Source organism: Kwoniella newhampshirensis, chromosome 7, assembly GCF_039105145.1.
Source record: "Kwoniella newhampshirensis strain CBS 13917 chromosome 7, whole genome shotgun sequence".
NCBI lineage: Eukaryota > Fungi > Basidiomycota > Tremellomycetes > Tremellales > Cryptococcaceae > Kwoniella > Kwoniella newhampshirensis.
This window is the reverse complement of record NC_089961.1, coordinates 1,084,444-1,109,184: the sequence shown is the minus strand read 5'-3', so window position 1 is coordinate 1,109,184 and position 24,741 is coordinate 1,084,444. Positions and strand designations below refer to the sequence as shown.

Sequence of the window (24,741 nt, the reverse complement as noted above, 5' to 3'; positions counted from 1 at the left end):
TTAGTGCTCAGAAGAGTCATGCACTGCTGATGATGGTGTCTAGTGGACCAAGACCCGTACCCATTCGGACAGCAAGGGATACTGCAGCTGTGAGGTCGCGACAGGCATGTATGGTGTGACTTGCCCCCGTCAAGCGTACAAGCGAGGACGAAGCAACCTACCTGCCCCTCTCATTGTTCAGGGTTTGAGGTGATCCGGGGTCTGGCCCTTACCACAGCTTGTATCGCGATCTACGCTACGTCGTACCAAAACAAAAAGGGTCGCGCCTGATTCTGTTCTCACAGGAATTGCGCGTGTTTCTTCCAGCCCAGAGAAACCAGGTACAGGTAGTACGATAGAACATGGACACAACTCCGCGGTGCTGCGTTGACGGGCAAGAATAACGAATAATAATAACAATAATAATGATGATACTAGTAGTAAACGACGATACGTTGAATCAACGATGGTTGCGATCTACCGTTAAACGAGTCGTACTGCATCGCTTTCCTCTTCCTGTCCATCTCATTACAACCTTGTTCTGTCACCAGCTCGCTCTCATGATCAAAGGAAACGATACCGCTGCGCACGTGTCGACTTGACTCCGAACATTATCTTTCTCAGTCGACTTCTTCCCAGCTCAATGACAGACTCAACTTCAGTTGGCTTGTACCTCAATCAACTGATGACTCAATAACGTATTCTCGTGACGCGAAACGACACCAACGATACACGACGCTTTGACGACAATATTTTGGAGACTAAAGGTCGACATATCCGCAACAGGAGGAATAATATCGATCGCCGAGGCTTAGGTAGTAGACGATCGACTGCGACCTACACTGCATCTTCAGGCTCATCGGCTCGTCACGAACTGCTATATCTTCTGCTTCAACGAGCTCCCTCGAGACAATTGAGCACCGCCTACTCAGACATCTTCCTGTGTATTACAAAGTCTCACCGTTCCCTATCTCTGTCTTCGGCACACCGGTTCAAGACCTCTACTTCACCTCCGAACCCACTCCCACAATGTCATCTTCAGCAACCTCGGCAACAGCTTCAGCTACAACCAGTGCTAAAGGTCTGGTGGATAGTGCTGCCAACCCATCTTTCAAGATTGTCGGTATCTGCTTGGCGGTAGGCAGTGGTTTACTCATCGGAGCCAGTTTTGTGATCAAGAAGAAGGGATTGATACAATCGACCCAGAAATATGGCAACAAGGCAGGAGAAGGACATGCGTATTTGAAGAGCTGGTTATGGTGGGCTGGAATGATCACAATGATCTTGGGAGAGGTGTGCAACTTTGTTGCGTAGTGAGTTCGCTGTTTCGCGTTGGATTAGCCCGATTGGATGCAGACGCATCGGCGGCCCAGAACTGATGACCTTTGTAGCGCGTTCACAGAGGCGATCCTTGTCACTCCTATGGGAGCTCTTTCAGTCGTGGTAGCTGCTATCCTCTCCCATTTCATCCTGAAGGAAAAGCTCACCTTCTTTGTAAGCTCATATCAGACCTGGGTCCTATCGACGTTACGATGTCCTGCTGACACCACGTCATGATTGCAGGGATGGATCGGATGTACACTCTGTATCATGGGAGCCGTGATTCTCGCTCTCAACGCACCGGAACAACAATCCGTAACCACGATAAATGGCTTCAAGCACTTCTTCCTCTCCGTAGGCTTCCTCGTCTGGATCAGTCTCCTCATCGCCTTCAGCTTGGTCCTTGTCTTCTGGGCAGCTCCACGATGGGGAAAGAAGAGCATGTTGCCGTACATCAGCATATGCTCGTTGATCGGTGGAATCAGCGTAAGCTGTACCCAAGGGCTTGGAGCTAGTATCGTAACGAGCATACAGGGGTGAGCAGAGATGTTGCTCCATCCTTCTATATTGGTTTCTGAATGCTGAAGGTACCATACAGTAACAATCAAGTCAAGAATTGGTTCTTCTGGTTCCTTTTCGTTTTCGTCGTTATTACTCTTCTTACAGAGTGAGTGAATCCTTGATATAGTCAGAGACGAGCAAGCTAAGACCGGGTACAGGATCAATTACCTCAACAAGGCTCTCGAGCTTTTCAAGTGAGTTCCTTCGCTGTGTTGCAGCGCTAGCGGAGGCTAACACCCCCGCAGTACGTCCATGGTAGTCCCCGTTTACTTCTGCTTCTTTTCCTCCGCCACTCTCATCACTTCGTTCATTCTCTATCAAGGCCTGAAAGCCTCTGCCGTCACGCTCATCACCATGGTTCTCGGTTTCCTTGTGACTTGTCTTGGTATTACCCTTCTGCAGCTTTCCAAAGTCGACCCTAACACGCTTGACAAGCTGGATCGAAAGTCCACGATTCTCATGCAGGCCGCGCAACATCAGACCGAGGACTCGGAGAAGGGTCAGGTGTCTGCTTTGGAAGATCCCGGTATGGACGCATTGAGAGGAGGTTTCGGGGCTGTTGGAAGCATCATCCGAGCGAGGAGTGTCAGCAGAAGGATTAGCAATGCGAGTACGCTCGGTGGAAGACCGATGTACTCGCACGACTCGGGCAATCTGTCAACGCATGGTCTCGGGAATCTTCAGAGATATCAACGTGAGTTTGTATTCATCCATATGTCATGTCTAGGCTAGACTGATCTGGTGTTGGCGTAGTCTCCGACGGACCGATACACGATCCTATGCCATCAGATGCCATGGATCATATTTCCCTGCACTCAGCGAAGTCTCCAAATCAACCAAACTTCCCCACCAGTTATTTCCCTTCCCCTCGAGGATCGCGAAGTCAAATCAAGGTAAGGAAACTGTCGAAGTGTGGAAATGGTTCCAGCTCACCTTCTGATAAAGTTCGAGGAAGCGGATGTCGTACATCAATATCATTACGGTCACACCCCTGATCAAGATGCGACACATACGACTCGGCCTGCTATAAATCCTCTCTCTCCCGGTCGGTCGTTCTCTGGCGATGCGACGGGTGGGCATGGCGGGTTCAGTTCACATATACCGTTCCTTAACCATCGACAACCTTCGACGGGATCTATGTATCCTCCGGTGATGGAGGAAGATGAGGATTTGGCCGAAAAAGAAGCAGACAAGGACAACGAGACTCGATCTTACACCCACTCCGCCGTTCTGACAGAGGAACCATCGTCAATCCCTCTTCCATCTCGAAACACCTCTGATCCTTACGCGCCATATCAACACCCTGGAGCAGGCTTTGAACAGGACCCTCAGAATGCCAAGAACTTACATTCTGGTCATCGGGGTCTCAGCGGACTATTTCAATTCCATTCAGGGCCGGATCTGTCGCTTCACATCCAAAACAAAATCCGAAGTAGATCGAAGGACGGAGGAACCTCCGAAAAAAGAGAAAAGGATTTTCCTCATTCACATCTTTCCAAGAAGAACAGAGATGAAGCTTTAGAAAGAGAAGAGAGGACTGCGTTGGTGGTGAGGAGTGATGAAGAGAGTGGGGGCGAGGAGACGAAAGAGGATGAGGAAGCATTGAAGTCTGCTGTGTCTGCTGTGGGACATGAGAAGATAGCCACCTTGGGAGCGGCAACGAGAGTACAATTGAATCAACCGACCTCGCAACCTATGGGTCAGAGTAGGAGCGGAGGAGGTAGTGGTCTCATAGGACCAAGAGGGATGGGTCAGGCCAAAGGCAAGATGCCCGATTCATCTGGATTCGTGGCAGGCCCGCGATATGGGTCGTAAGCGGTAATTGAGCGGTCGTTGGAATACAGTCATGACGGTCCATCTATATACGGAGAAGACGAAGAGACGATGTGCTATCACACTGAAACTGCGAAGAAGTCGGAAAAGGACGAAAGTGGCAAGGACATTGTCGAAATCTGCTGTTTTACTTGTAGATCTTTGCGTGATCAAAAATGTGGACATTCTTTCTTGATCGCTTTGACGATTGTGAGCCAGATGTCATGAATGTCAAGCACTATCATCTTTGGGGCGGAGCGACGCCAAGCGCAAAGGTTTCCATGGTGACATTTTGGGAGAAAGATGATTAATCCGAGCGATCATGCGTGTTTTTCGGCGGATCTTTCAACTGTCTTTTTTCCTTTCGCTTTCATGGCGGTAATGAACCGTGACTAAATACAAGCTGAGTGTTTGCTGACTCCCAGAGCATCGACATAGAGCTGCTCGTCGACAGCTAGTGTTGGGGGGATATTCTCGAATGTCAGCTGACAGGAATGGAACTTGCTCGAGGCTAAGGATGCAGGACGTATCTACCATTTCGAGCTTGCTTGTGTTGCGTCTCGATGATAGTTGATGGAGCTACGCCAGAGGGCAATCCGACTAGCAACACTCTTGGTTTTCGGATGACCGAATCGAATATGACACAATGCATCTTCAAGGGGTTGACCCCCTTTGAAACAGATGACTTATATCCCCGACGGAGGACACGGAGAGCAATATCCAGCTGATGGGTTAAAGCCCTCGGTTCAACTGTTCGTGATTGATCTGGTCACAGGGCACGTCTGTTTCTGACCCCATATCATCAAGTCCATTCTTATGGTGTACACTACGACGTCGAGTTGACATCCTTGCACACAGAGTCGACCTAAAGACGAAAGCTCGGACCCGTCGTTGCCCCTTACGATGCCAGGGTCAGAACAGAGCGCAAGAGAGTCTGAACTCGTCGGTGATAGACTCGTGGTCGCCAAATACAATGAGGTCCAAGATACACCTCGGATGGGTGCCGTATCAGAAACGAGGAGAGGTGCTGAGGGACTTGTGGCAAGAAACTCCGATCCGATACACAAGTGAGTCCTGTTTGCCACCGCCAAAAGGTTGCTTGCATCTCGTGTTCCAGTGCGGGTTTATCAGATCTGATCTGAGCTGATGGCACGCCAGGAGCTTCTGGGATCCCAACTTCTCCTCTCACGACATACATCCCCATCGCTGCCAAGGACCGACTCCAACACACGAACACGAACCCACCGAACGGATCTCGGACATCAGTGAGACAGACGACGTACCCTCTCATCCGAGCGATGATCCCAATGACTCCCCATATCCCGAAGTTCGCACATCCGTTCATCCGACAGACGATCCCAATCTTCCAGTGTCCACAGTGAGAGCATGGGTTTTGGGTGTGCGCATGTGTATACTTCTCTCTGGAGTGAACCAAATGTTCATCTATCGATATCCGAATGTAATGGTTCAGGGAATCGTCGTGCAGCTGGTGCTTCATCCTCTAGGATTGTTAATGGCCCAGCTACCGAGTGGAAAGAGGTGGAGATGGTTGAATCCTGGTCCGTGGAATGTCAAAGAACATACATTGGTGAGTGGGCTGCCTCTTACTTCGCCCACTCACCAGCTAATCAAGAGGCCAGGTGTACATCATGTCGAATGTCTCGGCCGGTTCAGCTATGCGACTGATATCATCGCCACACAGCGATTCTTCTACGGCCAAAGATGGGGCTGGGGTTATCAGATCCTTCTGTAAGTGGTGACCCCACGGTGAATGGAAGCACTGTCAACAGGGACTGATCAAAGACTCACAGGGTGCTAGGTACTCAATTGCTCGGGTTCTCATTCGCAGGTGTACTGCATCGGATTCTCGTTACTCCAGCATCGATGATCTGGCCATCAACACTCGTCAATACGGCTCGTGGGTATTTCCTCCCTTGGACATAGGTGCCCGAATTATTCATCACACACGGAGATAAGTCGTGGAGCGGAAGACTAATGTGCTCTCTTATACTTAGTCTTCAACGCCTTACATGCAAGATCTGGACCAAATGAAGCGCGTTCAAAAGCAAGGTCTCGCCAAGTCTTCTTCTATGTCAATGCTGTAGTCATGTTCGTCTGGTCGTTTTTCCCAAGTTACATCTTCACGGCGCTCAGCAACGTATGTCTCACAGATACTTGAGGAATAGGACCAAGACTGCTGACTCTTCAAGTTCCAGTTTGACTGGGTGACATGGATCAAACCTGACAACCAAGTGGTGAGTGATACGTTGATGTCTGTACCGAAGCTTTGTGGCTCAGCCTTAATGCAGATCAACCTCTTGTTCGGATATCAGTCCGGTGCTGGAATGTCAACACTCACATTCGATTGGGGCATGATGGCAAATATAAACAATCCTCTCGCTACACCTTGGTGGGTGACTGGTAATATCCTTGGCGGTTTGCTCTTCGTACGTACACCTATTCTGCTGCCTCTCCTATGTCCATAGGCCACCCAATACTTGAAAGTGATACGATGATTGATTGCTCCCAAGGTAGTTCATATGGTTTCTCGCTCCGATCATGTATTACACCAATGTCTTCTATGCCAGATTCTTGCCCTTCTCCGGTGCGCCGGTGTTCGACAACACGTAAGCATTGATTACGAGCTCGTCTGCAGTGGCTAATCTTGACCAGAATGTAGCGCAAACCCATACAATGTTTCGAGAGTGTTGACCGCGACAATGACATTGGATGCCGCTGCGTATGAGACATACTCCCCGGTGTATATGACCGTTGTGAGCTTCTTCATCAGACGTAGCGATAAGGTCGCTGACTACCTTGGCAGACCTCGGCACTGTCATATGGGCTGAATTTTGCAGCGTTAGTCTCAGCGTCATCTACTTTGAGAGGCTGACCCTTGGTTCAGAATCACGTCCACCCTAGTCCATTCGGTTCTACTCTTTCGAAAGCAAGGTGGGTTTCTCGTACTCATTCATGATAATAATGACATGACGGCCTTCGATTCCACAGTGTGGCACCATCTCCGCCATCCCCCGTCTCGAAACGATGTCCATGCCAGATTAGCTTCAGCATACCCAGTCGTCCCTGCATATTGGTATCTAGCCTTGTTTCTGATCAATCTCGCACTAGCGATCACGACGATCCGAGCATGGCCAACCCAGCTACCCGTCTTGGCACTGTTCGTGACACTTGCGTTGGCGCGGTGATGGTCCTTCCGATTGGACTGATACAGGCTGTCACCAATATGCAGGTGGGATTGAACGTGACTGTGAGTGGATAAGAGACTTGCAGGCTGCTTAGGTTCTGACATGCAAAATAGACGGAAATGATCATAGGTTATGCGGTCCCGGGCAAACCTGTAGCGATGATGATTTTCAAGGTGGACGTGTTCATTTGCTCTCATACAGCTTTGGTTGCAAGTTGACACGAAAGCTACGTAGACATACGGCTACATCACGACAACGCAAGCACTGGGATTCACTCAGGATCTCAAGATCGCTTATTACATGCATCTGCCCCCTCAAACGGTCTTTTTCGCTCAAATCGTTGCAGCCATCATCGGTTCAGTAGTCCAGTTGGCTGTACAATCATTCCTCTTCGACAGCGTAGACGACATCTGTACCCGGAAAGCATGACACTGGTGGTGTCCGTCCACCCATGCCTTCTTCTCGGCATCTGTGCTATACGGTCTGATAGGTCCGATCAGGCTGTTCACACCGGGTAGTCTGTATTCTCCTTTATTATGGTTCTTCCTCCCAGGTGCTCTTCTGCCTATCGTGACTTATATCCTGGCCAGAAGATGGCCAAGAAGCGGATGGAAATATGTCTGTTGGCCTGTCGTCTTCAGTTGTATCAGTCTCTTACCGCCTTATCTACCTATCAACTATATCAGGTAAGCGCATTGTCCTTCGATCTCTGTAAGATTCAGTAGAGAGCTTGAATCGGCTGAAGATGTGTTGCTGCGATAGCTTCTGCATCGCGGGATTCTTCACTCAGTACTGGGTTCGGAGACATTGTTTCGTCTGGTGGTCAAGATAGTAAGTGGTACTCCTACACGTATTGTACAGTAGGCCTAGAACTCTAGAAGCTGATGAAGTTTCAGTAATTACACTTTGTCTGCCGCTTGGACCTGTGGCTACACACTATGTATTTTCGTGATCTTCTTCGCTCTCCAGCTGCCAAAGAATGGGAAAGGTAGATACCAGACTCTTCGTGTCTGATCAAGTCATACGAAAACGCTGACATCAAGAATTCATTGTACAGTGGGAGAGAAACTGCAGAATTGGAAGGGTAACACCATCTACACCACGACTCTCGATGGACAGGGGAATTCAGCGGCTGCAGCTGAACACCTGCTGACCCAAGGGGAGATATTCGGGTTGAAGAGAGGTACATGGCACTGAAGTGTCGACGATACATGAAGTGCGATCGAAAAGTGAGAACATGATTGTTCGCTGTGATTAAAATGTCGTTTCCGTTGAAACGTTTGCCCTTTCGTGTCTTCGTCTTATGATGCTACGAGATTGGCTAGTCGGCTTTCTGCGACAGACAGGCCATACGATTTCCCGATCCGAGGCAACAGATATACATGATGACACTTTTGAAAAAAATCCCTACGATTTCCGTCACAACTCCTTCACGCCATCTCAACATCACCAGCGTTTATCTATTGAGTGGCCCCAGTTGGGCAACTCAGCTTCATAGTCGATGACTTCTATAGTATACAGCTGCCCACTCACCGCATCTTTGTTCATAAAGTTGTCCAGCTCCTTATCGAGATCTCCTTCGTTAGTCGGTCCACGCTTAGGTCCGCGGGGAGCACCCCCTCGTCCAGCAGGTCCACCTCGACCACCTCGAGCGGGTCTGAGTATATCACACTTGAGTATTCGCGATCGGACTGTCAAGGACTGATAGACTCACCCGCCACGACCACCTCGGCCGCCTCTGGCCACGGGACCAGCAGATGCGGGATTACCCTGAATTCTGGCAAGAAGGGATTGACCACCACCACCACCGGGAGCGCCGCCTGCAGCTGCGGGAGGACCAGGTCTACCCTTTGCTACGATAGGAGGCAGAAGTCGGATCGAGATCGTTTGACCTAGAGTCATAACCACGAGATCAGCGTCACTACGTTGGATACGAGTGAAGAAGGTCGACTCACCCTTGGTCATCGCACCGTCAAATTTGTTGATGGCGATCTTGGCCTGTTGGGGAGACGCGTATTCCATTGTGGCTTCGCCCTTGGATCGACCAGAACGATCGTACTATGGAGCCAGATACCCAGCTGCCGTGGAAAGATCGGACCCGTCAGCTTCGGACAACGGTACGGTATCGATTGACTTGCAGAGAGCTCACCAGAGAAAGAAGGAGAGGACACGGGGCATAAGCATTTTATCCCTTCTTCTTTTGATTTCATAACATCTGAGCAGCTGTTTGAGATCGTTCCCCATGACCCGTCTCATCGATTTTATCGAAGAGCCTCGGAAATGAGCATGGTCTTGGGTATCTTTCGAATGTCTGCGTTTCTCTATGTTCAAGCCGAAGCCGAGTGCGAGACGGGACTTCGAGAAAGATACGCTGCTCCTTCCCTTTCGAGTTTACAAATAGATTAGACGCTTACACGGATGGTAGGGCCTTGAACAAGTGTCCCAGCCTGAGAGAAGATGTTCTAAAAGCGATATCGTGGGTTAATGACAGATTGGCGAGCAGAATGCCATGAATACCCCACCTTGAGATCCGCAGGTGTCACTTCATAGTGTAGACCGATGACCTCTATCCTGGTAGAGATACCGGTGAAGACAGCGCCAGTACCGACGATAGCGGGATTGGCTCCATTCCCATTGAATCGGCCGCCTCCACGTCCGCCTGCTGGTCCTTGATAAGCATCATGTACCCATTTGTCTTCCGTAGATCTTGGTGGAGGTCGCTGTGACGTATGAATGAATCGTCAACGACCTTCCATCTGCATGAGAGAACCGTCGACTCGGAAAGGCCGAGCTCGTAAAGAGAAATTTGAGACGTACAGCATAAGGGGCATTGCCAGCGCGTCGCTCGCTGCCTGTACTGACTCGAGGTGCAGATTTTCGAGGTTGAGACTGCGTCTTGCCACGCTTCTCGGTGATCATTTCGTCGAGAGATCTGTCTACGTCCATTGCTGATCAGTGCTGAGCGGTGTGAGGATGGGTTGAGATGATGTCTGATAGAGTGACTCGTGTAGTGATGGAGCAGAAAGAAAGGGGACGAAGAACATGACGAGGTGATTGATAGAGATGCCCTCGCCTGCGCGCCTAACTTCTCGATCCGATCGGGTTTACGTGCATGTATGGTGCCTGAGATCATGGACGCGTTCCAAGTAATCATTATTATCATTATTGTTGTCGACTTTAGATTTCTGCATCTGACTTCTTTTCGACAGACATCCTCACCTACCTCTTCACACACCATGCGGACGTCCTCTCCTGACCCGCTGTCGTTCAGTCAGCATGGTGATGACTCGGACGCCGACACCGAACTCGGCGACTGCATCGTCGTCATGTCCACTTCTCCTAAACTCGCCATGGCTCCTTCCCCGTCTGTCCACACTCCGACTTCTCGAAAACACAAAATTCAGCCGGTAGTTGAGATCCCTTCTCCGCGCAAAAGACGGAAAGAAGACATCACTACTCCGAAAGCCGACAGGACGAAGAAGGTCAGAACTCCACTGTCCAGAGCTTCACCCACACCGAATGGCAAAGTGCGTGTCGGTAATGGTGGACCTGTACCACTGTCTGCTACCAGTTCAACAGGCAAGGAAAGAGACGTCTCGATCACTCCAAATAAGGTCGCTCGTACTCCATTGCCCAAACTCGAGACGAAAAAGGCCACACAGACGGGCACGCCGACTCTTGCATCTGGTCTGAATAACCCACTTCCGACCCCTTCGCCCGGTCGCAAACGACCTCGAGTCTCCTCACCTTCCATCTCAAGGGCGCTTGTCTTAGACGACGAGGTGTTCGATAGTCCCATCCAACAACCCACAGACACGGAGATCACTCGCCAAGCTTTCCTGGTTAACGAGGCATTGAAGAGACAACGGGAAGCTAGGAACTTCGTGTATATAGGAGAGGCTAGTGCGCCCAAATTGACGAGAAGTGGAAGAGTAGTAGGCACTGAGAGTGTGAGAGAGAGTGAGGATCTGGACGAATATGGGGGTCATGCGGAAGAAGATGATCCGACGGGTATACAAGCGTCTATCATACCCGATGTCCCAATTCCTCAAAATATACCATCTACATCTCCCCTGGCCCCAGCGCCAACTCCGAAAGTAAAAGCGGGCATCGCTCTTCATTCTGCGGTTCGACCTCTGGTCGTCCATATATTGTCAACACTCACTTCGCAAGACGTCTCCACTCATCCTGACCCATTTGTCGACGAGGAGAAGAATGAGGCATTGCAGGGGTTGGTGAACCTTTTGAAGGGAACGGTTGAAAGAGGAGAGGGAAACAGCGCACTCGTTGTAGGTCCCAGAGGAGTGGGCAAGACAAGAGTAAGCTGCCTCTTTCCGGTTGTCCACAGAACTCAGCTGACAACCCTGCAGACTGTGACTCGAGCGTTGAATCTTCTCCCATCCACATCGAACGCCACACCTATTATCGTTCAATTATCAGGACACGCGCAGACCAACGATCGACTAGCTATTCGAGAGATGGGCCGTCAGATCGCGGAAGCCGAGGGAAGGAAGGTCGTTGACGGCGTAGGGGATGACGGAGAAGAAGGTGAAAATGACGAGGTAAGTTTCTGACCGTCTGCTAATCGGGCGACTTCTCATCTCTCGTGACCTTACAGGAATACGCACCCACTACACTACCATCTCACTTATTGGCGCTACTTACAACACCTAGTCCACGGGCGATCGTCGTCATCATGGAGGAATTCGACCTTTTCACTGAGCATGCCAGACAAGCACTTCTGTACTGTCTTCGTGAGTGCAATGTTTGTCAAAGACGTCTGTATTGCTAATACGAAACTCGTGACCGCAGTCGACGTGGTGCAAAGCGTCAAGACTGGGCCGGTCGAGACGACAGGACGGGGTGTTGCGGTCATTGGTGTGACATCACGAGTGGTGAGTGTTGCGTACTTTCGCTTCCAGGGACGACGTGCTTGACTGATGTTCCACCTGGTACACAGGACACCTTACTGTTGCTCGAAAAACGAGTCAAGTCCCGATTCTCACATCGAGTCTGGCGGGTTTCATCACCGATTTCGTCTGAAGGCCCAGGCTGGAAACAAGTTATCAAACAGGCCCTGATACCCTGGGACGTTGACGACAAAGGGAAGGACAACAAGGAAGAAATAGTCCAAGAAGACAAGGAGGTCAGGCGGTGGAAGCAGGATTGGCAATTCGCGGTAGAGGTGGGTGTGCGACGGGTCCCGAGTCGATCCTCACTCCTGTGTACTGATACACCTGTTTGAAACACAGCTACTCTTGGACGAGGCGCGCATACAACGAAATTTAGATAGAATGACAGGTTTAACAACTGACGTGCGGAATCTATATCGACCATTTGTGAGTTCCTCCCAAGCGATTTCTGTGGAGAAGAGGGAGAGCGATAGCTGAAGGGACATTGCGATCAGATTGTGCCAATGAAAGAAGTCGTGGATTCCAGAGTAGATTTCATAACAGTCCCCTCGGTCGTCGAAAGTGTTTTGGCACAGATTGAAGGCGCTGGATGGGGACTACAAACGAGCAAGATCAATCGTGAGTCTCGCAATTTCGAGCTCTTTGTCAAATCTGACACCGCATCCTTGGCGTCAGGCCTACCACATCCGGCTCTTGGCGTCTTGATCATCGCGAAACATCTTGCATACGCTGGCAGGGAAGAGTTCAACTTTTCCCAAGTGGAAGAGGAGTATCTGCGTTTTTCACGGACAAAATTGGTGGGGAGCGGGAAGATCAGATGGCCAATTGGGATTCTGCGGAATGTGAGTGGATTTGGACGATTGTCAGCCTGTAATGCCTAGGTCCATGGCGGTCATGGCGCCACGAAATAGCTCGTGTGATCCGTATTGATGCGAAAGAAATGCTGACAATACTTGTCCCATATCAGGCATTTGAACATCTCGTTCGACTGTCTCTCCTCACACCTGCAAGCAACGCGAATGTCAAGCCTCAGTTCATGAAGGTGCGATCTGCACTCTCTCCGCATGAGGTTGTGGCGTGGTTCAAGGGTGAAGGAGGGGGTGTTTTAGGACCGGAGCTGGGTAACTGGGGCAGGATGATGGGTGGGCATGCGTAGTAGGGTGCGTAAGAATGCAGGCAGTGACGAGGCGGGTGAAGCATGAAAGAAGTGCCGTCTGCGGGGAGGGTTGCTCGCTGACGTGTAGGTGGATGCGCAACACATTGTATCCACATTATACTATGCATGTACACTTGTTGTATCTATCAATCAGTCATAGGGAAATGACGGAGCGACACCGGGCGAAGCATCGGTCGGCGGCTTTCACCGCTCTGACTGGCTTGTGGAATCCGAAGCAAGGCTACCCAAATGTGAAAGATTGTAATGTTGTCAATGTCATATTTCCGTGCCCGGGTTCAGCTTCATATCCTCTACATTCATCCAGTCAATCCCTCAGCACCATGTCAGCCACTACACCCCTCGACCCCGCCAAGGTGGCTTTCATCGAATCAGCTATCGAACATGGTGTTTTGATCTTTGGTCAATTCACCCTCAAGTCGGGTCGGTAAGTGTCGTGTGTTTCGATGGTAGCGGTGGAGACGGATAGAGCTGACGTTTGGTACTTGCTCGATTGTCTTTGATCGTCTTTGTGACTTGCTCATTACCTCAATCTCATCTCACCTCTTGATTTGGTTCTCATCCCTTTGCCATGATCGCTCGGGTCGCTCGTCATACGATGCATCCCGCACGCTCGTTCCTCCGACTCACACTCGCTCAATCCCTACCTACTTCACATCATGCTCGCTCGTATCTTCCTGACTATCGTCATTCACACACGTCCACTCCCATTTGCTGCCCTCCGACCACCATCATACTCACTACTCCCACTCGCTGCATTCCATATATTATCGTATACACTCGCGTTCACTCGCTCCGCTCGTTCCCGTTCGCGTTGGCGCTGTCAGAATCTCCCCCTACTTCTTCAACGCCGGACTCCTCTACTCCGGATCCCTCCTCTCCGCCACAGCCAACGCCTACGCCAAGATACTCGCCTCGTCCCGCATACCGGACTTTGACGTCCTCTTCGGTCCTGCATACAAGGGGATCTCGTTGGCGGCGATCACTGCGGTGAAGCTCTTCGAGGAAGGGAAGGAGGTCGGATACGCTTACAATAGGAAGGAGAAGAAGGATGTGGGTGTTTTTCTTTGGCGGGTGGGTCGTGGTAGAATGAGAGGTGTGAAGAGGAGGAATTGGAGTCGACGAGGATGCTGGAAGTGGTGGAGGAGAAAAGTCCGAAGGTAGATGGGGAGGATTGGCTGTGTGAAGATGGAATGAGAAGAGCCCTGTTGCGCTGGTTTCACACAGGTCGTTTCAGATGACACTAGCACAGGCGGTGAACGAGAAGCCAGTGGAAGACACAGAATGGGGCGGAAGGGCTATGTGACTACAAGTGCTAGCCGAAGAGGCTTCAGGGAGGGGGCACACTGGCAAGAATCCTCAGATGCAGCGCTAACCCCTCTCTTTACCCGACCCCATAGCACGGAGAAGGCGGCAACATGGTCGGTCACCCTCTCAAAGGTCGAGTTGTCATCATCGACGATGTCCTCACCAGCGGCAAAGCCATCCGAGAAGCCATCGCCATCTTGAACGAACATCCCGAGGCCAAATTAGTCGGTGTCGTCCAGCTTGTGGACAGACAAGAGCGGGGTAAGGGGGACGGTGGGAAATCGACCGTTCAGGAGGTCGAGGAGGAGTTTGGGGTGCCGGTGGAACCTATCATTGCCCTGAATGATATCCTGAAATATATGGAGCAGAAAGGAGGATGGGAGAAGGAGCTGGAGGAGGTCAAGAAGTATAGAGCGGAATACGGTGTGGAGCTGTAGACGGGTTGGAGTAGAGGGATGTGTTCACAGACCGGGCACTTTGGTAGCACAGATGGCAGACCATGCATTTCAAACTGATCATATGGGATAATGAAGGCCGAATCTAAAGGATGAGAGATCGATTCTACTCTGGAGCGAGGGGCGGCACTGAACAAAGGAAGTGCACATGAGACGTTCAAGCGACGGATCTGCTTGCACAAAAACAGGCGAACCCTCTCTGACCATCAGAGGGAGTCGCTATCTCTCTGTCTGCTTTTCCTTGCGCTCCCACTGATCGCCATCGACATGGTCATCTAGCCTTGCGATTGACCGCGATGCCCTCACACGAGGCAGTATGAACATCTCACACGGTGCCAATCCACCTGCTCCCCCTGCAAAAGACAAAGACCAAAATAGGCCACGACCTGATGCTGGTCCTCGAGGTCAACCTCCTCTTCGACCATCTCATCCACGTACACAGTACGCCCCAACACCAACACCCATGATAGACCTACTGCTCGACGACTCACTCATCCCCACACTTCCTCCACCAGGAGGCAGCTTGACTCGTCAGGACTTGATGGGTAAACCCAAACTTCCTTTGTTCAATATCGGCGTCACGGTCGCCCCTCCTGCACGATCCTCCTCCTCCTCGACCATCACGGCTACATTACCGGTTCGAGGTAGTGGAAGACCTCTCAATGCGCCAGCCCCAGAGGGAGTGAGAAGGAGTTCGTCTGTCCAAGAGAGGACAGGAGGGAATCAAGCTGGCATAGGGGCTGGGGTTGTGGGAAATGGAAGTGGGAATGGGAATGGGAATAGACAAGGGCGAAGGATAAATCCCTCCAACGGAAACGGTCGAAAGGGTAATACTTCTCGAGGTGTAATGGATGTCGTTACAAGTCAGAGACATAAGCCAGGTATGATCCGAAGAACGTCATCATTCGAACTGCCCGTCAAGACCCATATGTATGGGGATACACCAGCTACTGTTGCGAACGCTGTCGAGGTGAAGCGAAAGCACGGGAGAACGGCATCGGAGTCGACCATCAACGACCTCCCTCAACATGAGAAGGAGACGCTTCTTCCTCCGCCTCGATCCACGTCGATTGCCAACCGGTCCAGCTCAAGTGCACAACCTCCTCAACAGGAGACACCTGAACGTTCCACATCTCTCGATCGCCCTCGTCCAGACACCTATACGGGTCTGAGACTCGGTACCGCATCGGACCGCGAGACGGTCGGGCAGATACTCAAAACCCTCCGAGCACTCACGCCTGATTCAAGAATCACTACTCCACCTCCTCCGCCTGCTTCGTCGGGTACACTCGATCCGCTAAGCCTGATCATACCCACAGCCATCATCCTCGAAGCGTTAGTGTGTGAAAGAGAAGTGTTGAAAGGTCCATCTGAGAATTCAACCACATTACCGACTTTGCGCGATGGATCCAGACTCCAGCTGGTTGACGGAGAACTAGACTGGAAAGTTGTCAGGTCATACATACTCGCAATAGGTATTACGATTGATTCCATTCTCCCCATCTTACGCGATCACCCATCCACGAACGAGGAAGACGAAGACACGATACGGGATCTGACCAAGTCGATCCGTGCATATGTGGGCAAGATGAAGAAGGTGTTCGGAGAGGTGGCGGCAATGTACATGGATCAATATGGGTTCATGAGAGGTTGGTGGGATCAGAGTGGGATGAGAAGTGCTGCTGGCGAGATTGGTAGATGGGGTGATTTGTTTGATGCGTAATGGGGAAGAAAGGGAGGTGAGGGCGAGTGAAGGCGGTATCAAAGCGTGGATGTCGGTGTTTATTCAGGCTGAGACATTAAAACCGACGCGCCACACGCCGATGCCACTTTGTGATCCCGTGTTTCGCCGATTACGCTTTGCTGCTATTGTATGAAGATTCCCTCTCACCACCGTAGCACACGCACACCATGCAGTGACTGCTCACACTCTGGCTCACACCTCACAGACAGACTCTCTCTCTCTCCCGTTGCAGTTGGTAGCCTTTCTCACCCAATTCAACGTTTCACACTTCACTCTTCTTTCTTCTCATCCATCAACATTAAAGTGAGTATCACTTCCCCCCCCCACACCCCTCTCATCCTTGAACCAACAACGTCAAAGCGAGTAAAAGGATCAAGGAGCGAAGAATACAAGCCGAGTGACAAGAAGGATTTTTCGAGAGGAAGGATCAGAGGAATAGTTGGAGAAACTTTGACGTTGTTGGAACATTGTGGATCCACCAAATCTATATCATCCATCCACTAACATACACACCTCTTCACCTTTTGCAGAATGGGTATCACTCGTGATTCGCGCCACAAGCGCGCCGCCTCAGGTGCCCGACGAGCACACTAGTGAGTACAACGTACCCATCTACTTGACCGGACCATAAGTCTGATGTGAATCGCGATCTCACAGCCGAAAGAAGAGAAAGTTCGAGCTCGGTCGACAACCCGCCATGACCAAGCTTGACTCTTCCAAGCGTGTCCACTCTGTCCGAGTGCGAGGTGGTAACACCAAGTACAGGGCTCTCCGACTCGACTCTGGAAACTTTGCTTGGGGTTCGGAGCACGTTACAAGGAAGACCAGGTTGATCCAAGTCGTGAGTGTGGTCCCTTGGCTTGCAAACGATGGAGGCGAGTGCACCTTTGAGGAACGGTGAAAGGATGGATGTGGCGTACGTCGGTCGATGATGGAGTGTCTCAGATGGAACCGAGGCCAGGCGAAATGATGACGGGCATCATGCTAACACCTCTACGCTTTTAGCGATACAACGCTACCAACAACGAGCTTCTCCGAACCCAGACCCTCGTCAAGGGCGCCATCGTCGACGTCGACGCCACCCCCTTCCGACAATGGTACGAGGCCCACTACGCCCAGCCCGTCTTCCGAGGTGCCAAGGCCGCCGTCGAGGAGACCGCCGAGGACAAGAAGCAATCCAACCACGTCAAGCGAATCCTTGAGGAGCGAAAGAAGGACGCCAAGATCGACCCCGTCCTCGAGTCTCAGTTCAAGGCCGGTCGACTCCTCGCTATCATCACTTCTCGACCAGGACAGAGCGGTCGAGCCGATGGTTATATCTTGGAGGGCAAGGAGTTGGACGTGAGTCAAGGATCCCGCCTTCTTGCAACCCCCATCATCAGGGACGAATCACTGATCCTTCCCATGTCCATCACTCAGTTCTACCACAGGAAGCTCCAGGTCCGAAAGGCCAAGCACGCTGCTTAAACAACGACAAGAAGATGGTTGTTTGGGTAGATGGGCAAAGCTTGTACTGGACATGGATACGATTTGACATATGACATGATTTGGTTGCAGTCGTGGGGCTGGTATGGTGGCTTTGGCCTTTGGCCTTTGGCACATCGGATACGAGCATCGTGGAGATGATGAGCGGTCCTGAGACCGGATTTGCGGCGTGATCACATTCATTCCGATCTGCTGAGAATTCGAAGAGCGCTATGTCTCACCACAGTGAATGGTCTGAGGCATGCTTCTTACTGAGCCGTCATCGCGTTGCCTCTTATCTTCTGACTCACTAAGCGATCGTCCATCTTGGCCACATCTATCCATCTGTCTACTTGTCACACCAAAACCAAATCTCACAACCTAAGAATCACCATTCATTAACTATGAAAAAGGTACATTTGCTGTTTCTCATTACATACACCACGACAGAATGAGGCCTTTTGTCTAAATCTTCAAGTTGTTCGCTTTCTCCTCCAACTCCTTATCCATCCTGATCTCGGTCGAACTGCCCGTCTTCTTACGAAGCGAAGCGAGCCTCTCAGGCGTGGACTTGAAAGCGAGTGGGAGGGTCGGATCCCACTCACCGCCTGTCATGATGGACGCGAGGGTCGGGGCGCAATGGAAGATGCGCGCCATACCTGGAAAAAGTCCACGTCAGCTCTTTTGTGTGTTTACCGAAATCGATGACTTGTCTCCATGAGATCTGAGCGATGATAGAAGGACGACGATGTTGCTGTCTCCAGAAATGGCAGTTCCGCCAGAGATCGTACGAAGAACTATGCAGGCAACTCACCATGTCCGTTGAAACCTGCAATGATATATTGACCATCTTTGTCGGGCACCGGACCCACAAACGGGACGGAGTCGGGAGTCTACGGACAATTCGGATTAGCTCTGATTCGCGTCTCACATTCGTGACTTCTATGTTCGTGTCCTCGACCCCAAAGAGGTGATCATGATCCCAAAGAGCGACATGACCTACCAGACCCAAGATGCCGGCCCAAGCATAATCTAGACCATCTTCACCTTCAACCATCCTTTCAGCTGAGTAGCCCCCATCAGGTATGATGGACACGAATGACCCATAGGCATGTTGCGATCGTTCTTGCAGGGAAGCAGAATCATCGTATGTCCCAAAGAGGGATTTGAAGGTTTCGTCGGATTGGCCGGGCCTGTTTACGGTTAAGAGTCAGTAGTGGTGCGAGAACAGACCGCATGACTGCATGTGGGATGAGACCTCCCAGATAGGTCGAAATCAAGGCCTGAGATCGAGAGACCGCGAATCAAGTAGAAGCTCAAGAGGGAGAAGATGCCGACTCACCATTTGCGTGGTGCAGCAAGCACGATCGAATTGTCAGGTCGTTGCATACTGAGCAGCAGACGAAGTGTCAGTGTATCAGTCATTGATGATCAGTCCATTGGGAATCACGTACACCGAGTAGAATCGGTCGAGATATCTGAGTGACATGGTCGGCTCGATCCTGGGGAACTTGTCCAATCCAACGGGAGGTAGGTTGAGCTTGATCGCTTCGGCTAAGAGAGCACGAGTTTCAGCACAGTACACGCTCAGGAAGTTTCCAGTCTCCAGGCTGATATCTGTTTGAGAAACATGATGAACTTCGCCCACCTTTCATGGAAGTGATCAACCCCTCCATTTCAGGCAAAACCAAGCTCGTATATCCATTAGTCGCAAAAACGACCCGTTGAGCCAACACGCTTCCCCTCGTAGTCTTAACCACCCATTTGTACCCATCTTGTTCCGTCTGCGAAGAAGACGAAGCTTCGGTCACGGAGGTAACGGGTGTCCAGGTGAACAGCTTGTATTTCTCCGGAGCGAGTAAGAGGTTCAGGTGGTGGATTGCGTAACATAGTTTTGCGGGGTTAAGAGAAGCTGCTGGCCATTCGTATGCTCCTAAAGCTTTAGGAATGCGAGTGACCTAAGTCATGGAGGGAGTCGATCAGCAAGGCTGAAACAGAGTTGCGAGCTGAAGCTGATCAAAGACATGGACGATAAGGAGATCCGGGGATGACGAGAAGGGGAAGCTTTTCATGGCCTCGAGACAAGTCTAGATGATGACGGGAACGCAACAAGCTCACCTTCTTTGCTTCCTCAGCATCATGATACTTGATATGTGATAGATCCAACCCATACTTTTTCGCTTCTTCGAAAGCCGTCGCGCAGTATTCTCTGAACTCATCGTTGAGAATCACATCGAGAGTCTGTCGAGGTGTGAATTCGCATTCTACTGAATGTTCCTTGACGAATTCTTTCACTCTGCGAGTTTGAGATTTGTGATTGAGATTGAAACTGATCAGCATCGATCGGAGGCTTAAAACGTTTAGAGACTGTGTGACACTTGTTGTGACAAGTCAAAGAGCGGTGTATCGCAACGGAGAAGGAAGAACGAGAAAGAGGTCCCGCCAACTGGCAAGAACGAACATTGGATCAAGGAAATTGAAGTTCACCTAGCCAAGGTGATCCCCTCACTCGTAATGATCTTCCCAGCCTCTTCTTCCCCATGGATCTTCTTGAAAGCCGTGAATCCCCGGAAAGCATCAGGTCGACAATGCCCCGCGTTACGCCCCGATGCGCCGGAACATGCTTCGCGCGCTTCGAGGATGGTGATGCTTGATGGGGGGTTGGGGGAGGTGAGTAGTGAATGGGCTGTTTTGGTTCCTAACAGACGAAAACAAGGGAGTTCAGTTTGCGGAAGGCCTTCGTTGTTTCACAGTAGTATTCAAGAGGATAGGTATAAGTAGATGACGAGTCGGAAAATTCAGTAGTGAGATGAACTCTCTTAAGTAAAATGTGATATACTTCCTCTCACATCCGGTATCCGGTGTCCGTGGAAGCCATTCCACTGATCGTGACAGATCCCAACTCACCAGCCAGACCACTTCCAATGATGACCACCTCCGACCTCTCCGGTAAAGGCTCGTCTCTGCCCATATTCACCAACGGATCGTCCCTCGTCGTCCGTTGCCATTCTGACAACTTCCAAGTGGGCGGGAAAACCTTGTCACCCCACGGTGAGATGCGTGGATGGCTGGGTACTGCGACGGGCATTTGTTTGTACGGGCGAATGGGTGGACCCGACGATTGTGAAGAGACGATTAGGGGAAAAGCCGTTCAAGATAGTGGAATAGGCAAACGAACTTGCAGACGAGTGTCGATAGGCGAGCAAGATTAGGATGCACCGGCGTAGAGAGAGGTACGGTACGATCAGATATCGATTCGTTCTTCTGCTCGTCCGTCCAACTCCCACGGATCAGGTGGACGAATCTGAGATCGATCCCAAGATCCATAACAACAGTGTACAGAACCGGTATCACGACGTCAAAGTCAGAAGATCGCGGCAATCACCCTCCGTCGGATTTGACCGGACCGATCTCTCCTGACACGTACAAAATATCGGGAATCCACTACAGTAAGATTTGGCCGGTTGGTTTTGACTATGCGCCGACTTTCTGCATAGTCTTCGAGCCATCATCATGGCTACGGGTGAAGAGGGAGCGAACGAGCATGTACTTGGTGCAGAATATCAATAGTTGCGCTCGACAACCTACCAAGAGAAGAAGCCTTGTTGTACTCGTGCACGATCGAAGGTGATTGGATAGAAGCTGGATATTGACCTTCCACAGTATACCGAGTTTATAACGCTATGCTTTTCCAATCACAAGATCATGAGTCAATCCCAAGCCAAGGTCTGATTGTATGACTTTGCCGTACGTCCAAGATTGCTCGCCATGTATCTCGCCATCTTCTACACCAATGTCCGAACTTGTGTTCCAAGTCGCACATCCTCACAATCCACCCACCCAATCACATCTCGGTACCCCAGCCATGAGTCGGTCCATTGGAGAACATGTTCTGATAGAAATCCTGATTCATGAACCACTCATGTAGCTCGCCCGACGTATCGACCACCGTGTTGACGGTCGTCTGCGGGGGATGGAAGGCTGATGAACCTCCTCGACCTGATATTGCGCCTGAGTCGATACCTGGTAACCATTCCGCTCGAAGGGCGATGAGGACATCCTTCGCTTTCTCAGCCTCGTGCCATGTCTCGGCTGCACGAGGCATTATAAGCACAGCACGTCAATGAGATGACAGGCCGAAGGACTTACAGAGGCGACGCATGAATGAGATCTGATACCAAATATCATGTCAGCGCGACGCTCGACCTTGATGTGCCTTGAGCACTCACCATATCGTCGATATCCTGGAGGTTTTTGCTCATGTCTGCGCCGTTGTCCAGATCCCCTACAGCTTTCAGCAAGAAGATCGTTGAGGCGGTGAACACGATACTGTTCGTCAATAGGGTCAGTGTATTCGCACTTACAGCAAGATCGATCTTCTTCACTCACTTGATAAAGGTTGCGGGGCCATGTCGTATCGAATGCAATCTGTCGAATGTTTGTAACAGGCTCAAGACGCTGTTCGCTGCAAGGTTACATTTATTGGCTGGCGAGGGCTCGACGTCCAAGTCGTCCCTATAGAATGGTCGGTAGAGAAAGATGGTGGTGAGATGATAAGTCATGTGCATGCTTATGACATGGGGGAGCGGGTGCAGGGTTGGATTCTGAATGGGTTGAGCGGCATACCATCGCTCCAATTTAGGGGCTAGGTGTTTGACAGACTGGACCTGATTGTCGCTGTCGCTCAACGGGGAATATCTGAATGTGGACGGCAGGTGAGTAGGACAAACAAACAGGACGACAAGCTTGATGCTCACAAAATGTCCATGACTGCCGTCAACAACACACCAAGTCTACAAGTCCAATGAAATACAGAGGACCGCATACTCTTCAGCCCATTGAGACCCACATTCGAGAAATCTGCACCTTGATGTGTAGTCGGGGCGATCCACGGATGGTCATCCGTGTTCTGCACGATTTTAGGATACGGAATCGGAGGGTTTGGTGAAGCGAAGAGAGGGGGTCTTCCAACGGCAACTGCTCGTAGCTGGCAAACGGTGTCAGATGATATGACTGGGTAGCAATGTGAGCTGAGCTCACAATGTCCTGGAGGTAGATAGTCCAGTACGCTGAGTCGCGCAAGAAAAGCTCTTGCTCAGTCATGCGGCCTCGTTTGACATACGATTCGCACTACAGGTAAGCGCCAAGCATGGCTTGTGAACTTACATTAATGTTGACGCCAAGCTACAGAGGATGGCATCAGCAGATGTGAAAGCCGTTGATGATCGAAGAAGTGCAACTCACCACCTGAACCATACCAAACGCCATGGCGAAATAGGTGTATCCGAGGTTGCTGCCTGCCGTCAACTGCGATCGCAGATTTTGGCATCTAGGGGAGCCCTCCGTGAGCTGTGTGGTGTTGAGATCGTTGTCGAAGGCACACTCACGTTGACATCAGGTTGAGAGCTCGCAGTGAGCTTACGGAAGGCTGATCACATTCTGTCGAAAACAACTTCGTACAGTGTTGCGTGAACTCTTCATGACGTTCTTTCACCTTAGTGGGCCAATCGCCTCCTAGGATGTGCAGTCCCAGAAACAGCACACAACAATGTAGGAGGGGGGTATAGTATGTCGTCCTGGTCTCTGCTGGAGGACAAGAGGGTCCAACGAGATTGGATATCGCCATATCTTCCAGGAAGGCAGGCATGTCGACCATGAGACACCAGGGAGCAAAATAGGCCGCGAAATGGGCCAGAGCGGCATCGTGCGTCGCTTTGTCGGTCACAAGACCCGGTGGGAGATTGCGGGACCAGTCCACCCATTCTCCCGGCATTCGCTGAGACGGATGTTGTTGAGATCGGGGTTGGCTTGCGACACCATCGTGATCCGGAGCGGGAGCAGGTGTTTGATGCGTCCATATTGAGGTGGCACCGTAGTGTATCAATGGGCCGTTATTGCTTCTCTACCAGCCCCGGTTGTAAGCGACAAGGCACAATTGAGGATGGGAGCGAAAGCCTACCTGTAGACGCTCATAGCCATCATCCTCATTCCTCAAGAGGTCTGCAGCAGGCGTACCATTGGTCATCGATTTACGTCTGGGTAGAGATTTGACGGGTCGTGCACTCGTACTCGCAGCAGGCGAAGGGACGGAAGATGGTCCTTCGCTCTCATCAGAAGAAGCTGGGATTTTAGCCAGGGGAATCGTTTTCGCGAGTGAGGTAGGCGTGATGGTAGCTTGGGATCCATCGTTGTTGGCAAGTACTATCCTTTCCAAGTGGGCTACGCGTTCTTTCAGATCTTCCAGTTCACGATTGGTCCTGATACGTCGAGAAGGTCATCAGCTAAGCCATAGCAGACCTGAGGACGATTTGACGTTTAGGGCTCAAGGTAACATGCTCACTTCCTCTTGTCTTCCTCTTCATACTCGCAGGCCCAACCTCTCTCTGAACAAACATCGCAAACTGGTTGCGCGCCATTACACCTTGTTTTTCTGTATCGAGCAAGGTGTATCAACAGATTTGATCAGCCTCTACTAAAGTATAAACCCCCATATGGGAGTTCGAATGGAGGGGAGGTGAGAGCTCGGATCGACGTCCGGCCGTCCACGTCTTGATAGTGTGCGAGGGTAAGATGGACTGACCTCTTTCGGCATCGATCACAAGCTCTCGAAACATGAGAGATATGCCGTTTCTGCTTCTTGTTATCTGTCTGACCATCCGACGAGGTACCATTGACTGATCCGTCCATGCCAATCAGATACCGATCGAGATCGAGACCGGTGGGAATGTATTTCCAGATCAGAACGCAGTCGGACAGGAAGTAGGGTTGCAAAGTGAGCTGGTTCAGAGATTGGAGTACTGCGTAC

At 50.9% G+C, this 24,741-nt stretch overlaps 9 protein-coding genes across 9 annotated transcripts; 6 read left to right on the top strand and 3 right to left on the bottom strand.

Moving 5' to 3' along the window:
* Window positions 1-1,008: 1,008 nt before the first annotated feature.
* IAR55_004122 (uncharacterized protein) lies at window positions 1,009-3,675 on the top strand (the record flags this gene model as incomplete). Its single annotated transcript, XM_066947223.1, has 8 exons — window positions 1,009-1,292; window positions 1,371-1,473; window positions 1,543-1,835; window positions 1,898-1,966; window positions 2,019-2,054; window positions 2,106-2,554; window positions 2,614-2,753; window positions 2,806-3,675. The coding sequence occupies 8 exons, from the start codon at window positions 1,009-1,011 to the stop codon at window positions 3,673-3,675; spliced, it is 2,244 nt and encodes a 747-aa protein (XP_066802602.1).
* Window positions 3,676-4,645: 970 nt separating this feature from the next.
* On the top strand, window positions 4,646-8,075 carry IAR55_004121 (OPT family small oligopeptide transporter; the record flags this gene model as incomplete). Its single annotated transcript, XM_066947222.1, has 20 exons — window positions 4,646-4,739; window positions 4,831-5,050; window positions 5,178-5,260; window positions 5,313-5,421; window positions 5,484-5,590; window positions 5,688-5,830; window positions 5,889-5,927; window positions 5,982-6,119; window positions 6,208-6,299; window positions 6,353-6,446; window positions 6,497-6,531; window positions 6,578-6,624; window positions 6,682-6,854; window positions 6,905-6,940; window positions 6,992-7,051; window positions 7,113-7,290; window positions 7,369-7,564; window positions 7,641-7,709; window positions 7,775-7,866; window positions 7,936-8,075. The coding sequence occupies 20 exons, from the start codon at window positions 4,646-4,648 to the stop codon at window positions 8,073-8,075; spliced, it is 2,145 nt and encodes a 714-aa protein (XP_066802601.1).
* A 233-nt stretch (window positions 8,076-8,308) lies between these two features.
* Window positions 8,309-9,824, bottom strand: IAR55_004120 (uncharacterized protein; the record flags this gene model as incomplete). Its single annotated transcript, XM_066947221.1, has 7 exons — window positions 8,309-8,338; window positions 8,412-8,535; window positions 8,593-8,770; window positions 8,834-8,936; window positions 9,293-9,340; window positions 9,401-9,598; window positions 9,696-9,824. 7 exons carry the CDS (start codon window positions 9,822-9,824, stop codon window positions 8,309-8,311), a joined length of 810 nt encoding a protein of 269 aa, XP_066802600.1.
* Window positions 9,825-10,114: 290 nt separating this feature from the next.
* IAR55_004119 (uncharacterized protein) lies at window positions 10,115-12,947 on the top strand (the record flags this gene model as incomplete). The annotated part of the gene is made up of 9 exons (XM_066947220.1): window positions 10,115-11,197; window positions 11,249-11,440; window positions 11,497-11,632; window positions 11,691-11,773; window positions 11,839-12,063; window positions 12,131-12,217; window positions 12,286-12,409; window positions 12,467-12,633; window positions 12,759-12,947. The coding sequence occupies 9 exons, from the start codon at window positions 10,115-10,117 to the stop codon at window positions 12,945-12,947; spliced, it is 2,286 nt and encodes a 761-aa protein (XP_066802599.1).
* Window positions 12,948-13,288: 341 nt separating this feature from the next.
* Window positions 13,289-14,710, top strand: IAR55_004118 (orotate phosphoribosyltransferase; the record flags this gene model as incomplete). The annotated part of the gene is made up of 3 exons (XM_066947219.1): window positions 13,289-13,392; window positions 13,793-14,018; window positions 14,366-14,710. The coding sequence occupies 3 exons, from the start codon at window positions 13,289-13,291 to the stop codon at window positions 14,708-14,710; spliced, it is 675 nt and encodes a 224-aa protein (XP_066802598.1).
* Window positions 14,711-15,044: 334 nt separating this feature from the next.
* IAR55_004117 (uncharacterized protein) lies at window positions 15,045-16,451 on the top strand (the record flags this gene model as incomplete). Its single annotated transcript, XM_066947218.1, has 1 exon — window positions 15,045-16,451. One exon carries the CDS (start codon window positions 15,045-15,047, stop codon window positions 16,449-16,451), a length of 1,407 nt encoding a protein of 468 aa, XP_066802597.1.
* A 552-nt stretch (window positions 16,452-17,003) lies between these two features.
* On the top strand, window positions 17,004-17,939 carry IAR55_004116 (40S ribosomal protein eS8; the record flags this gene model as incomplete). The annotated part of the gene is made up of 4 exons (XM_066947217.1): window positions 17,004-17,065; window positions 17,130-17,313; window positions 17,478-17,813; window positions 17,892-17,939. The coding sequence occupies 4 exons, from the start codon at window positions 17,004-17,006 to the stop codon at window positions 17,937-17,939; spliced, it is 630 nt and encodes a 209-aa protein (XP_066802596.1).
* Window positions 17,940-18,401: 462 nt separating this feature from the next.
* IAR55_004115 (uncharacterized protein) lies at window positions 18,402-21,024 on the bottom strand (the record flags this gene model as incomplete). The annotated part of the gene is made up of 9 exons (XM_066947216.1): window positions 18,402-18,595; window positions 18,751-18,829; window positions 18,940-19,129; window positions 19,279-19,326; window positions 19,391-19,490; window positions 19,585-19,894; window positions 20,055-20,232; window positions 20,424-20,634; window positions 20,844-21,024. 9 exons carry the CDS (start codon window positions 21,022-21,024, stop codon window positions 18,402-18,404), a joined length of 1,491 nt encoding a protein of 496 aa, XP_066802595.1.
* Window positions 21,025-21,780: 756 nt separating this feature from the next.
* Window positions 21,781-24,623, bottom strand: IAR55_004114 (uncharacterized protein; the record flags this gene model as incomplete). The annotated part of the gene is made up of 13 exons (XM_066947215.1): window positions 21,781-22,028; window positions 22,086-22,107; window positions 22,166-22,265; window positions 22,326-22,634; window positions 22,694-22,729; window positions 22,786-22,923; window positions 22,977-23,005; window positions 23,103-23,120; window positions 23,181-23,265; window positions 23,324-23,838; window positions 23,896-24,193; window positions 24,277-24,366; window positions 24,517-24,623. 13 exons carry the CDS (start codon window positions 24,621-24,623, stop codon window positions 21,781-21,783), a joined length of 1,995 nt encoding a protein of 664 aa, XP_066802594.1.
* Window positions 24,624-24,741: the final 118 nt, after the last annotated feature.